Here is a 14,025-nt window from a genome sequence, read left to right on the forward strand (position 1 = left end):
CTCGAAAATGTTGAGATCTTAATTAGGATACTGAGCATTTTCCTTTGGCAACGGAGTGTAGAACTACTCGTGTCTCTCTCGAGTTTCGCGAAAATTCGTGGTTCGTTGAGATTTTTGCGGGCGCAGCTTTAATTAAGGCTATCCAGTTGCCAGCATGTGATTCGAGGTTTCGCGACTCGTGCAGTCAGCGCTTACACTTCGCTCGTGCCTCCCGGCATTTTTAGTTCTATGACATTTAACCGTAGAATATTTACAAAGTGTTCGTTGATGAGCTTTATACCACGAAACGTCAAGGACCGGGCTGCAGTTGTGAAAACCTTATGGCTTCGTGCTTTGTTGACTTCGCTGCAACGTTAATGCCTTTACGCGGCTTCCAAGTCGTGTATCGTGAATTTCTCATTCGTAAAGAACCTGAGCAAATATTATTTTAAAACAAAAGTTGACCAAGCAATCGAATTAACAATTAGTGCTATTTTATATTGCTGTAGCACTGTAGTGTTGTAGTGCTGTTAGGCATACAGTGATACGAGTGAATATCGATGGTCTCGAATCTGTGTTAGACGATGTGTCCCGAACACTCAACCCCAATCCTGCCGATAGTATCTGGTTGTAGAACTTGATTACGGACAACTCCCGAATCAGCTAACCAATATTCTGAATTCCCTGGTTGTGACAGTGGAATTCGGATGACTTACTCTTCGTCGAACTCAATTTTGGAAATTTTTTTTTCAATCACAAACTCGATTTCGACGATGTCACAATTAATTTATAGCAATTAAGCAAATAGTAATCCTACATAAAATCCTAAATATCTTGAAATTTCGTAAATAGCAATTCTAACAAAATCACGTTCCGGAATAAAATTGAACTGCGACAATTTTTAATTAATCAAACTTAATAACGCTGAGTCTGTATATTCGAGACGAACAATGAACTGTAATTGTAACAATCAAGCAACACATTTTCAAATGACTATTGCCTCGAATACCAGCTCGCGCGATATGCAAGCTATTCCATACTCAATCTCACGAATGCTAAGATACTATCATGCATATCATACCATGCCTATCGCATGATACCAGTCACGAAACAACAAATCTCTCTCGAACAACTACAATGGACCCTCAGCATGATGAGGAGCGAAATAGGAGGAAGCTGAAAGATATCGTATGTAAGATCCATTTTCACGAAATTCGAGTCTGTTGGATGCATAGAAATCTTTGAGACGACGACACATGTTCTCCACTACTTGTCATTTTCGTGAATCCTTGGCTTGTTCGTAGCGACAGATACTCGAGCTCTGCTGCACGGGCGATCTGAAACGGTCGAATTTCAATAGGAACCTTAATTAACGCGATAATTTCGCTCGTCTATGAATTCTGTCACGTGAATGCGTATTATGCACGTCGTGGAATATTTCCGGAAATCTGCCGCCCTCTGCTACGAAGAGAGAGGGGGTTGTAAAGCAATCTCGAGACAACATGATACTCGTGTTCGTGTGGTGATTGACGTAGCTGCGTACGCTCTAAAGTCGCCTTTTGAAACAGTCATATTTAGTGGTATACATAATTTACTGTCTTGATGTTAAATTATAGAAATGTTTTTTTAATTTTTAAAGGGAAAAAGAATTGTGTATATTTTTAAAAATTTTTATTCTATATTTTCGACTTCTTTTTTCGCGTAGAATCACCCCCTTTCCCCTTGTACCACCAGTTACCAACCACCCTGTAGATAAGAAGTCGTTCTTCGTAAGACAAGGAAAATTGGAGTAATTATGGAAATGTGATTAGACATGTGGTGAATGGTTGATTGTAAGGTTTAAATGACGAGATAACTCGATGTTAAAATCGTCAAGTGTATTTAAAATAATAAATAAATACAAAGAATGTTCACTAAGACGCTTGATACAAATTGATTCGCTAAAGACTGTATATAGATCGCTAATAAGATCGCTCGAGACTGAGACTGATAAAACTGTTCGTCTTGCGATCGCGTTCGTTTATTTATACTGGTCGGGGGAGTACCGGAAAATTTAAAGTCGTCTTTGCTTGACGGTTGCACGTAGCGGCGACATTGTTTTGCCCGGAGTTTATTTATTATTACATTATGTGTATCCTAACGATATTGATACTTCGAGGCGAAACAACAACATGATTCGAATTGTCCTCTAGCTCATGTGCCGCTACAGAAATAATTAAATAATAATATTGGTATAACTTTTTGGGACAAATTAATAATCCATAAACAAACTGACAATCTAAATTAAATTAGAATTTTTGAATTCGAATTTTATTTTTAACGAAGAAAGTTTCAAGCATTTGAATTAAGAAACGATTCTATAACGTAGTAAAGGCATTGTTAATTGTCTGTGATTTTTTCAGATTTTCTTAAAGCGCAGAGCGGTAAACAGACATAAATGACCCAATTTCTCTATGATATATAAAAAGATATATTTGCCTACGCATATTAATGCCATGAAAATTAACTAGCATAGCGGGATAGATTGCGATAAAGTAATTCTATTTAAGAATTCCTACTTGTAGTTAACATAAACCCAAAGAATTAAAAGTATTTTTAGTTAAATCCGAGACAAATTGGATTATTAAACCACACGATTTCCAATTAAGTGTAATAATAATAATAATAATAACATTAATAACAATAATAATAATACCAATAATAATAATAACAACAACAACAATAATAACAATAATAATAGTAATAATTTCTCTCTCTTCGTTCTACACAGAAATTTTTATTACTTTATTACATTATTCATGGTAATACGGTTTCTTTATGCGTGTTACCACTCCTCGTTTACACCAATTCGATTCAAGCGCGAGTATCTGTGCAATTGATATAAACTGGTAGCTCAAACATAGAATATTGACAAACGAGCCCCTGTACGTGTCTCGGCCTTTAAAATCGCGTCATCCAACACACAATGCATCGACCAGGTGGAGAAACGAGGTTCCGTTCACAAATTGTTTCGTGTTCCGTCTGTCGACGCGGGAATTGTGTGTTCCGCGACAGAGAGACGCCTACGGGAACTCGATTCCGACTGCGTGGTGATTAACTGCCTAAGCTTTCAGAGCTCTCGACCAGAGCAAGGAATTTCGCGTTTCCTCTTTTCTTCGCATCTAGTGTGTTCGTAACGAGAATAGATGGTCGAGTGAGATTTACCTGTCTTGCGATTAACCTCGTCGATCTTAATTAAACTCTCTGTTCTTCGAATAAAATTTAAATAGAAAATTTGCAAAATTTGAATAGGAAATTAGTACGTTCTCCAGGATAATTGTATTGTGAACAGGTCTTCACTCGTCATATAGAAAGGTCATTTTTATTCAAATAAAATACTACAAAATTTCACAGCGGAATTCTATGTGGTAACAAAAAATGTTGCTTTATTTTTGGTTTATATGTTAATATCCACCCATAAAAGCTTCCATTCACTAATGAATAATTATTATTTATTATTATAACACAATTATTTTTTAATATATAAAATAATAATAATATAGTGCTTAGTCATCTTGGTAGAATGTCTAACATTTTCGCAATAAAACTTTATATTACTTTATTTAAATAAAAATGACTCTTCTGTAAAATGTGCAAGGAATTTCGTATATAATTATATACATATGTATTTTTTCAACAAGAAAATAAGCGGAAGAAGGGAAAGAAAATAAATTGAATTTCTCCCTTTGAATTGTTCGTTTCATTCGTTTTTAACCTGATATTCGCGATTTATTTAACCTATGAATTCATCAGATATATCGGAATTATATGATGATTTCAAGTGTTTTATTGGAAGAGTACACCTTGAGATCAGCCGTGTCGCGATCATGCTACTTTGAAGAACTACTTTAACGCGCACGGCTTGTTCTTCTAAACCAATGACTTTAATTAAAAATACTACGAGACGCGAAGCAATTAATGACTGGCGACATACTTTAAGACCTCGATACTACTTGAGTCCATAGTGAAAAGACTTTCGCCCTTTAACTCGTAGAGTGCTGAATACTCGCGGCCTATGCGGTCCGTACGGACGACGCGCGGCCAGCGCTGACGACCGCTGTGGACGAAGTACTTCTTCGCTAGACTGAACTCTGTTGATTGACTATTCAAAGCGCAAATCGTAATAAGTTATAGTAATTCTTTTGCACGAGATTAAATGATTCAAGAGCGTTATTTTTTAGTATTAATCATTTATTATAAACATTGAAATTTACAATAAACTAGAATTTGGGTAATAAACTAGAAAATTAAATTTAGTAAATATAACACAAGTTAATAATTCAGTTGTGTGCGAAAAATTTCAAAACAATTATCGATACATAATGCGACATCGCATTTTCTGCATTCGTATCGCGTGTCGCTCCTTCTCTTATTTTTCACACAAACAACACATTTTCTTCTTGATAATTGTGTTGTACCGGCACGATTAGAGCATTTTGATGGAAAATGCCTATCAATTAAACGAAATGGTATATGTTCAGACTTTCTCTTTCCTTCTCCTACCATGATTCTACGTCGGAAATATTTTCCTAAAAGACTCTTATCAACGCCAAATGAAATTCACTAAATTTTTGTTTGGAAGCAGTAGATTTTTGATATAAAATATATGCATTATATATAAGGAATGCATTTATATTTATCTCACACAAACGTAATAGTATTACTTCTACGTAGGTGTTCGGAAAAATTGACAGACGCATATATGCGTCCATAGCACTCTAAGGATTAACTGGAGGAAAAGAGCGGCTCGAAAATCATGTTGCCTCTTTTATTCAAAATGAGAAATATTTCTTAGTAAAGAAAAAGATGTTTGTTTTCGTGAAAGTTAGAGAACGATATATATGTACGAATAATATATGTACATTACTGACAAATAAAGAGATTTTACCAGCGTATCTAAAGAAGTCGATTAAAATCAAGCTGATTATCTCCATTTTTTGTTCATTTGTTAATTTCATTACATAACTACACAACTTATGACTTATTTGTGTAAATTTATTCATTGCAAGATGACACACACACTGGTAAATTCTGAGATGAATTTAAAAAACATTGTCCGCAAAATCATCACTATTCTATGCTTTCCAATTTAGTTTTGAAGTTGGTCTTTAGGAATTCTTTTACTTTGAAGTTGGTCAATGTGACCCTGAAATGACTTACATGATAATCGGAAGTAGTGAACGATTAAGGTAAATTGAATGTGATAATTAAATAACATCTTTTATTTTTACAGAGAGGTACGTACAGTCGTGCTCAACAAAGGTTCCTCCGGCCTGGGTTTCAATATTGTCGGTGGCGAAGATGGCGAGGGAATTTTTATTTCCTTCATCCTAGCCGGAGGTCCCGCCGACCTCAGCGGTGAACTACGTCGCGGCGATCAGATACTCAGTGTCAATGGCATTAATCTTCGGACAGCCACCCATGAAGAGGCCGCCGCGGCCCTTAAGGTATCTTCAAAGCATCTCTATATTTCTTACTCGATATTCGTTTTCGATTATTATCGAGTTCGATCATCGAATTCTAGAAATACTTCCAAATTTTTTGATATATTTTAAGAATTGTCATCTCCGAACAAAGAAATGAATGAAACTGTGCCAGTCGTAATTGATTCGATCGTATTCAGTAACTGAAAATTTTGTAATATTTGTATCCAGGGTACCGGGCAGACAGTGACGATCGTGGTGCAGTATAAGCCCGAAGATTACAACAGATTCGAGGCTAAGATCCATGATCTTAAACAACAGATCTCTCAGCAGAATTTGATGACAGGCACCCTCATGAGGACCTCGCAAAAGAAATCGCTTTACGTTAGGTAGGACTAATAGGAACTAGATAATGATATCAATTTAACTCATAACTAACGGACATTCGTATTTTTACTATCGCCACAGATGTGTAATATTTCAGATTACTTGGTAATTTTATTTATTAAAAAAGCCACTATTAACATTCCTCACGCGTTCGTGACATTTAAAATCCTTCAACGAATCTTGGCAATGAAATAAAAATTCGAACTGTAGTTGTGAGTTCAGAGATTCTTCGTACATTTTTAGATAGAGTCGAAGCTTTTCTTCTCAAATAATTCGCTCGCCAAGATTCAAAGCACGTATAGCCAAAGGCAAACCTACATCTCTTAACGGTAGTGCTATTATAAGTTAAGTCAATATAAGTAAAGATGGGAGTCTTAAACGAAAGAATCACGAATACACCGTAAATGACTTCCATCCGATTTCACAGAGCGTTGTTCGACTACGATCCTAACAAGGACGACGGCCTGCCGAGCCGCGGTTTGGCATTCCGTTACGGTGAAATCCTACACGTGACGAATGCCAGCGACGATGAATGGTGGCAAGCCAGAAGAGTGACTCCTCAGGGCGAAGAGGAGGGTCTCGGCATAATACCGTCACGCAGACGATGGGAACGGAAGCAACGCGCCAGGGATCGTTCCGTCAAATTCCAAGGCCACATGCCGGTCATCCTCGACAAGGTGAGTTCGTTCGATCGGCTGCGCGTGAAATCAAGAAGAAGGACGACGGGGTCGTATCAATATATTGATTACAAATCAAAATTAGAAAAATTGAAGCAAAATATTAAAATTAGAATAGACTATGGATATTTTTTTTAATATTTATATGATATTTTTATTAAAAAGAATGTAAAAGAAAAGCGTTTGACAAGAAGATATAATTATGTTATCACAGCAATCGACACTGGATAGAAAGAAGAAGAACTTCTCATTCAGTAGGAAGTTCCCGTTCATGAAGAGTAAGGACGACAAATCTGAAGATGGTTCAGATCAGGAACGTGAGTGTCTTGAAACATGACCAATTCGTATCCTGCACGTTCTGTGCATGTTCAGACCCGTATATATTACCTATTGTGGTCTTTTTACGTGAAAATTTTTTTAATTGTCGTCGTAATTCTCAGTCACTATATATGTATATATATTATCTAGATCATATTATGTTTGATCTTATAATTAGTACTTTTTACATGTGTCTTGATATCCCCCCGTTACAACGATGATTCTATGTCCTTTTTTTATGTTTTTTCTTTTTTTTTTTCTTCAACTTAATCTATCGAATGGATGACCTCGATAAAGATTAATTCTCGAACGATTCGAAGTTATTAGAGGTTCGTAAACCCTTCATAAACTCAATTGTTTACCCTTTCGTTTGATCGTTCTTTATTTTTTTTATTTTTACTCCCTTTGATTGACCGATACTAACGTAGAAAGTCTTTTTATTAAACATGCACCAAAGTCAACTCGACGAAAAAAGAAAAAAAAAAAAGAATCGTATCGGGAACGTAATGGGAAAAGCGTAAAATAAATGGAACGCAATCTCTTCGAATCTGAAAGCCCGTTTAGAGGTGCGTTGGCAAGTTAAGGTCATTTAGTAATTCGTGACAAGTACGACGAATACGCCCAACTTCCGATTGAGCTTTTGTGTTTTTACCATGTGAAAACGTGACATGTGTTTTGTTTTTGCCTGCTTGTGTAGGGTCGCCCACGACACCCGAGAACGAAAACGATCCTACACGTAAGTATTCCAAGTTAGTCAACAAGAAGAAACAAGATACAATCACATGATACACCCACATACACACATACGTTATACCATACACGAAACACACGAGCGCGCGTGCACGTACATTTCTATTTGGTTTTTTAATACGAAAAAATATATCGAGAAATCAATATACGAAAAGAATCGATAAGACGAGAAAGAAGAAAGATTTTTCAAGGAAAGACAGAAACGATATCAGCGACCCTGTGAATTAGTTACGCTTCTCGAGAGGTCTCTTCTTTCGTACATCCTTTTCTATGCTTGCGCCCAGCACTCTGCAACCTCATCTTTGCACCAATTATACTCGCATCATGCGTTTGGTCACTAACATCGCGATCGAGCAAACTGTGACACTTTACTCGACTCGCTTTCTAACTGGCTAACCTTTTATGGTGGATCGTAGTAATGGTAGAGCCACCCTCGAATGCTTGTAGAAATATCAGCACGTGTAGTGATCGATGGTGAACGGAAATTTTGACGTTGCTCGTTCACATTTCTTCCGATCGTCGCGCGAGTGCAAAAGGATTGGTACGTGGAAAACTTTATTTACGAAAATTGTGAAACTTATTGAACTTGCGACGAAAGTTGTCCCTACGTGAAAATCATGAAATACTATATTCATTGTTCTGAAGCAAATCTCTGTTAAGATATATCTGGCACCATTTTCAAGAGAAGTAGGTCTTAGAATTCTAATTACTTTTAGAATTCTCAGTGAAAGCACGATCACTCTATAACTCTGTAGCTGCATCATTTCTCTATCGTGAACGGAACGACTTGAAAACGTTTTACTTTATAGAATGTTCGCTCCTTTTACTGACATTTTCTCCGGTACTAATAAATAGTCACCGTGAATTTATAAGTTTAACGAAGCGAATAAAACGTAACGAGCGAAACTCTCGTGCACCGCGGAAAAACGAGCGATCGTGCGAGCTATCACGATGGGCCAATCAGGGCTGTTCGAAAAGCTCGAGCTAGCCCCGCGCGGTAGGGAAGATGATTGCTCATGCTTAAAGCTTAATTAATCCTAGCAATTATTAACGGCCGCTTATTAGTACGCAACGTATACTGAAATATTGAACTTGTTATGTTTTAGCATTCATGCTGTGCTACACCCAGGACGACACTAACACCGAAGGTAATCACGTCTCTCTCTTTCTCTCTTCACTTTGCCACCTCTTTCTCTCTCATCCGTTCCTATATACATACGTATTTGTATCTTCTTTCTGTTCCCCTACTCTCTGCCTGCCTTTCATTCCAGTCCCCATTATGTATTCCGACCCCTCCCCCCTACCGTTCCATTCCCCAAACCCCTCGTTCTCTTCGTTTCATCTCGGTCGCATCAATTAACAAAGCACACGTTCATTACTGCGATATAACGATCCGTTCGCGGGACGAACGCATTGTTCGACAACGTCCTTTTGTCGTGGCGCGTTGTCACTTTTGAATACCGCGTTCTGCCTCTCGCCGCATTGTCGATTAACGAACCCACCGACTTCCAAGAGAAACTACGAGCCGAGCAATCGAACTGATTTCACTAGCGGAATAATGGACCCTTTTTCTTGTTTTAGTCTTCATTATATTCTATTTCTTTCCTCTCTCTCTCTCTCTCTTTTTTTATATATTCTGTAACATTATGAAGTATCAATTTATTCGAAATTGAAGTTAAAAGTCTCGAAGCTCTAATTCAGTGTTTGAAAATTTGGAAACGAAGGATTCAAGTTAAGGGATGCATGTCTAAGCTTAAAGAATTTAAGTTTAAAATTTACAAATGTAGGTTTAAATATTTAACGCTGAAATTTCAATTCAGAATACAAAAATTTAAATTTAGAACTAGGTCATCTGGAATGGGTAAACAAGTCGAAATTTCTGTATAGAGTCATAAAATTTCAAAATATCAGTAGCACTATAACCATCCCTTGCTGCATTAACAAATTGTACCTCGCTCGAATCATCAATGATCCATGACATTTACAAAGAATTACATTTCAAACTTTCATCCCTTCAACAATCGTAAAACGAGCAAAAGCCGGCATACGGTACAATGAAACGTCCTCCACGTGTAAAGCTTCGCTAGATTTCTTCGAAGCTAATATCCGTTGTCATGGAACGAAACCCGCGGTCCCGTCTGCGTGTTACTACACGTTCATTCTCATCTCCTCTCACATTTCACCGCGCGCTTCTTCTACCTGTTTCATTCATAAAAAGATATCTGTCTTACGTCGCAGGGAGTAGAGAAATTTTGTATCGTGTCGAACTGCCTTATATGGAGGAACTGACGTTAGTTTATCTGGAACAGGAGGACGATAAGAATAATGACGAGTGTAGTAAGTGATGCACAATACACGAAAAAAAGAGTCATAGTGTGTGAAAAAACAGGAGTGAACAACAGATACCAATTTAGGTCCTTGACTAACAAGCTATCGAAACGCGATTTCGATCGTCGTACGGATCCTCTTTTTTTAATAGCAACTATTGTTTCTTGTTTTCTTTTTTACTTTTCTATGTTTTTCTTTTTAATTTTTGTGCCTTTTTCTCTGTTTTTTAATTCTCACCACACTTTGCCCACGAGCACTGACCAAACGCCGAAAACGCTCCGCGCAATTGGGACAGTCGCGACGTGCTTTGTGTCTGTCTATTTTTTCTGCCGATTTTGATTTCTCTGTAATACTAATTATCCTCGTGTAAACTTTTAACGAAAGTCACAGAAACCTTACGTAGAGCACGAGAAATCGCGTCGCTTCTCTAAAATTTCCAATCACACATTCATATTTTAGAGGTTCCAGACTCAAGTTTGAAACCATTTACCAAGGAAAATTCAATGAAAATTGAAAGAAGCACGTCGGTAACAACGAGAAGCGACGCGTCCTGGTAATCGTGTTAAAACCGTTGTAATCACGTAGTATCGAGTATCGATTACAAAACACGATCTCTATCGCCATCGAGTGTATTAGCATAGTCACCACGTAACTAATGCCACGTCGACCTTGATACTTTTCGATCGCCTAAGTTTCTAGACTTTAGGGAGCTTACCAACCTTTTTTAGTCCCTTTTACCTTGCTTCGATTTCCTAGGTGCTAAAGCATGGATCATTTCTCGTTCGAGGTGAACAGCAAAGTATAATAATCATTCCCGGTCGCGTTTCTGTATTATCCATAACCAGCATATAGTTATATGTATACTCGTATCTACTTATATGAAAGTTTCTTGTAATCGAAAATAGTATTTCGAAATCGACCGTGTCGTTCTCTCTCGTCCGAATAGATCAAAAGTTTCTTAAATCGAGAGAGAAACTAATTTGTTTCCCATAGCTGTTTGAAAGAGTGCAAACAATCTAACCGAGGATAACAAAAGCTTTTTACCACAAGCCCCGTCGTCACGGAAATACGAGTGTACTTTATACTGGAAATTACAGGCAGCGAAGAAAACGTGCTGTCGTACGAGGCAGTCCAGCAGCTCACCATACAGTACACCCGACCTGTCATTATCCTCGGTCCTCTCAAGGATCGCATCAATGACGACCTCATCTCGGAATTCCCGGACAAATTCGGCAGCTGTGTGCCACGTGAGTTGAAACAAAGTTTAATCTAGCCCGCCTGGCGATTTGGGTCACGCGTTGCTTCCACGAATCACGAGATTTCCTCGGATTTCGCGAACATTGCTCGTCGGATACAATTTGTTCTTTCATTACGACTGTAGTATATTTCTTTTTAAGTTAACACGTTGACTACCATTGAAAACGTACATGTTTTACCCTGGCAGTCGCAATAAATTGAAATATTCTACATCATAACGTTTAATTTCTGCAAAATATCATATTTGTTACCTAAGTCATTCACATTGTTAAAAATTTGTTGCTCCATGAAATTCATCTTAATTTAACTATTTCGAAAAATTTAGTAAAACGTGAAACGAAATTTCACGAATGCTACTATATCCTATGTTAATACTCCAATGTAATTGCATACTTATTTTTACGATTGGTATTTGTTAAATATTCGAAGTTTCAAAGATTCGTTTGATCAATTACTTATGCGAATAATAAAATTAGTTTATGGGGATGGTTGGACGTTTCTTATTTCTGCAGATACAACGAGGAGTAGAAGAGAGTACGAAGTGGACGGGCGTGATTATCATTTCGTCGCATCTAGGGAACAGATGGAGAGGGATATTCAGAATCACTTGTTCATTGAGGCCGGACAGTACAATGATAATCTATATGGCACGTCCGTGGCGTCCGTGCGAGAAGTTGCTGAGAAGGTAAGGGGAAGCAAATTATTCATAAAAATCAATCCGAACGTAAAACCAAATAACGATGTTTGATATTACAAATTAATAAAAATTTCATCTGCGACTAATATAGGGGAAACACTGTATTCTTGACGTGAGCGGAAATGCCATCAAGAGGTTACAAGTGGCGCAGCTGTATCCCATCGCCATTTTCATTAAACCGAAGTCCGTGGAATCAGTTATGTAAGTGACAATGCTTTCGGCGATTCGTTCGAAAATTGAAGTGTAGTTTAACGAGCGATTGTTCGTATTTAAAGGGAAATGAACAAGAGGATGACTGAAGAGCAAGCGAAAAAAACGTACGAACGAGCACTGAAAATGGAGCAAGAGTTTGGAGAATACTTTACTGGTAAGTGATTTCCAATAATATAATGATTGTTTTATTACGAAACTCGGAAACGAGTAATTTGTCGATAAGTCCGATAATTTAATTGGCACAACGAGCAATCGACGACAATTATAAGATTGAGTTATTGATATGGAAACCTTCGTTATGTTGCAGCCGTGGTGCAAGGTGACACGCCCGAAGAGATCTACGTGAAGGTAAAGGAGGTAATCGCCGAGCAGTCAGGCCCGAACATTTGGGTACCGTGCAGAGATCAGCAACTGTGACGTCCTGCCCCCCACGCTCAGCCCGGTCCGAACGCTTGGACTCTACCTCCGAGGCGTCAAGCTTAATTACTCTTAATAAAATAATCGAGTAACTCTCTAATGCCTTCCCCGTCCCTGTCCCAAAACCCGTTCCACCTCACTTCAACCCACCTTCCACACACACACACACCCGCCCAATCGAGTAGCACAATGTTCCAGTTAAGGCGTTAGCCGCGCACCAAGCTCGTCGAAAAAAGAAGACTTCGCATCAAATAAAGCTGACAGTATGTGAAGGTTTAGAGGAGTAGAACGTTCATGGGAGGAGATTAGGTTAAGAGAATAGGCAGAGGATAATAGTAATTGAGCATGCTTCGAAACGTGTTCGAAGTCTCCATCGCGAGAACTTGTAACTCGCGATCGTTCACGCCGCGAGAAAGGTTTCATTGTTGATTATATAAGGATAAAACAATCAATGGCGTGTTCCAGCTGTAATTGTTATCCGTTTCGACGAGAGATCTGATCGCAGAATATTTAAGGCGTTTTAAGGATCCTTCCACCGAGAGATTGTTAGGAGGAAGGATACATGTTATAATGTTAATACCAGAAGTGTTTCGTTGTATTACGATGTTTTCTCATGATTTCCACTTGACGAGTGGGTTTGTTGAGCAAGATTACGAGCATCGTCGCGTACTTGTCATCACGTTAAATTTTTATTACTGTGTTAAGACGTCAAGCACGAATACACGGCAGTTTGATCGTTTACAGGAATCAACCTCCTTGTCGCAACAAAGAATGTAAAGTTACTTCGTAATTTGCAACGTAAGAGAAAAGCACGGAGGACTGCATCGTGTATTCGTCTCGGTATCGATTTTAACGCGTGTGCATGACGACTCGACCGGCGCAACGGAGCCGATTCGTCGAGAAGACGTGTGTTTTACCGAAAGACTAGCGTCGCGGTTCTTCGATTGATCGAATCGCGACGTGTTCTGTGTGTGTTATGTTGTATGTATACAGTTCACGCAATTGCTTGAAAATACGACGAGAATAGCGAGTAATAAACGAATGATCGGCATTTGGCCGAAGTTGAACGAGAAAGAGGTGAACCGAGAGGGTACGAGCGAGAAAACAAAAAAATAATAAAAGATAATAGATGTTTAAGATAGATTTTCGTCGCGATTATTTGTATGACGCGCACAGCACGTTAGACGCTTAAACAAAGAATTTTTCACGCGCAAATCGCGACGATTACGGCGATGAAAGCGTAACAATGAAGAAAGAAAACGAGACAAGGTACGAGAATATACTGAAAAATAAAGTAAATGAAAAAAAGAATCAATAAAACATAATACTTGGCTTCACCGAACATACTATATATGTATAGCTTGGTCCGGTTAATTCTGAGCGAAGTAGCGCGGTATTTTTTAATGTACTTAATCACAATAAGAAGCGAACAAGAGACAGAAGGGAATCGAAAACATTCATTGTCTGACGAGATGAAATTCGAACGTATTAGAATGCACTGGCAGGACAAATGGAATAGATATAAAGGAAAAGGAAATAG

The 14,025-nt window shown here is 38.1% G+C and overlaps 1 protein-coding gene across 22 annotated transcripts in view; it reads left to right on the forward strand.

The window, feature by feature from the left end:
* The window catches only part of LOC117208256 (disks large 1 tumor suppressor protein), a 526,768-nt gene extending 512,972 nt beyond the window's left edge, over positions 1–13,796 (forward strand). For 15 of the 22 annotated variants that reach the window (XM_033449267.1, XM_033449269.1, XM_033449273.1 and 12 more), the window contains 12 exons: positions 5,252–5,465; positions 5,673–5,830; positions 6,256–6,505; positions 6,720–6,822; positions 7,521–7,559; positions 8,680–8,721; positions 9,812–9,910; positions 10,999–11,148; positions 11,671–11,843; positions 11,947–12,056; positions 12,131–12,222; positions 12,376–13,796. In XM_033449267.1, coding sequence (XP_033305158.1) covers positions 5,252–5,465; positions 5,673–5,830; positions 6,256–6,505; positions 6,720–6,822; positions 7,521–7,559; positions 8,680–8,721; positions 9,812–9,910; positions 10,999–11,148; positions 11,671–11,843; positions 11,947–12,056; positions 12,131–12,222; positions 12,376–12,485 — 1,540 coding nt within the window. In that variant the 3' untranslated portion in view covers positions 12,486–13,796. The remainder of the gene's footprint in view (positions 1–5,251; positions 5,466–5,672; positions 5,831–6,255; positions 6,506–6,719; positions 6,823–7,520; positions 7,560–8,679; positions 8,722–9,811; positions 9,911–10,998; positions 11,149–11,670; positions 11,844–11,946; positions 12,057–12,130; positions 12,223–12,375) is intronic. The other 7 variants (XM_033449279.1, XM_033449260.1, XM_033449280.1 and 4 more) reach the window with 5 other exon arrangements.
* Positions 13,797–14,025: the final 229 nt, after the last annotated feature.

Source organism: Bombus bifarius, unplaced genomic scaffold, assembly GCF_011952205.1.
Source record: "Bombus bifarius isolate JDL3187 unplaced genomic scaffold, Bbif_JDL3187 scf7180000008058, whole genome shotgun sequence".
NCBI lineage: Eukaryota > Metazoa > Arthropoda > Insecta > Hymenoptera > Apidae > Bombus > Bombus bifarius.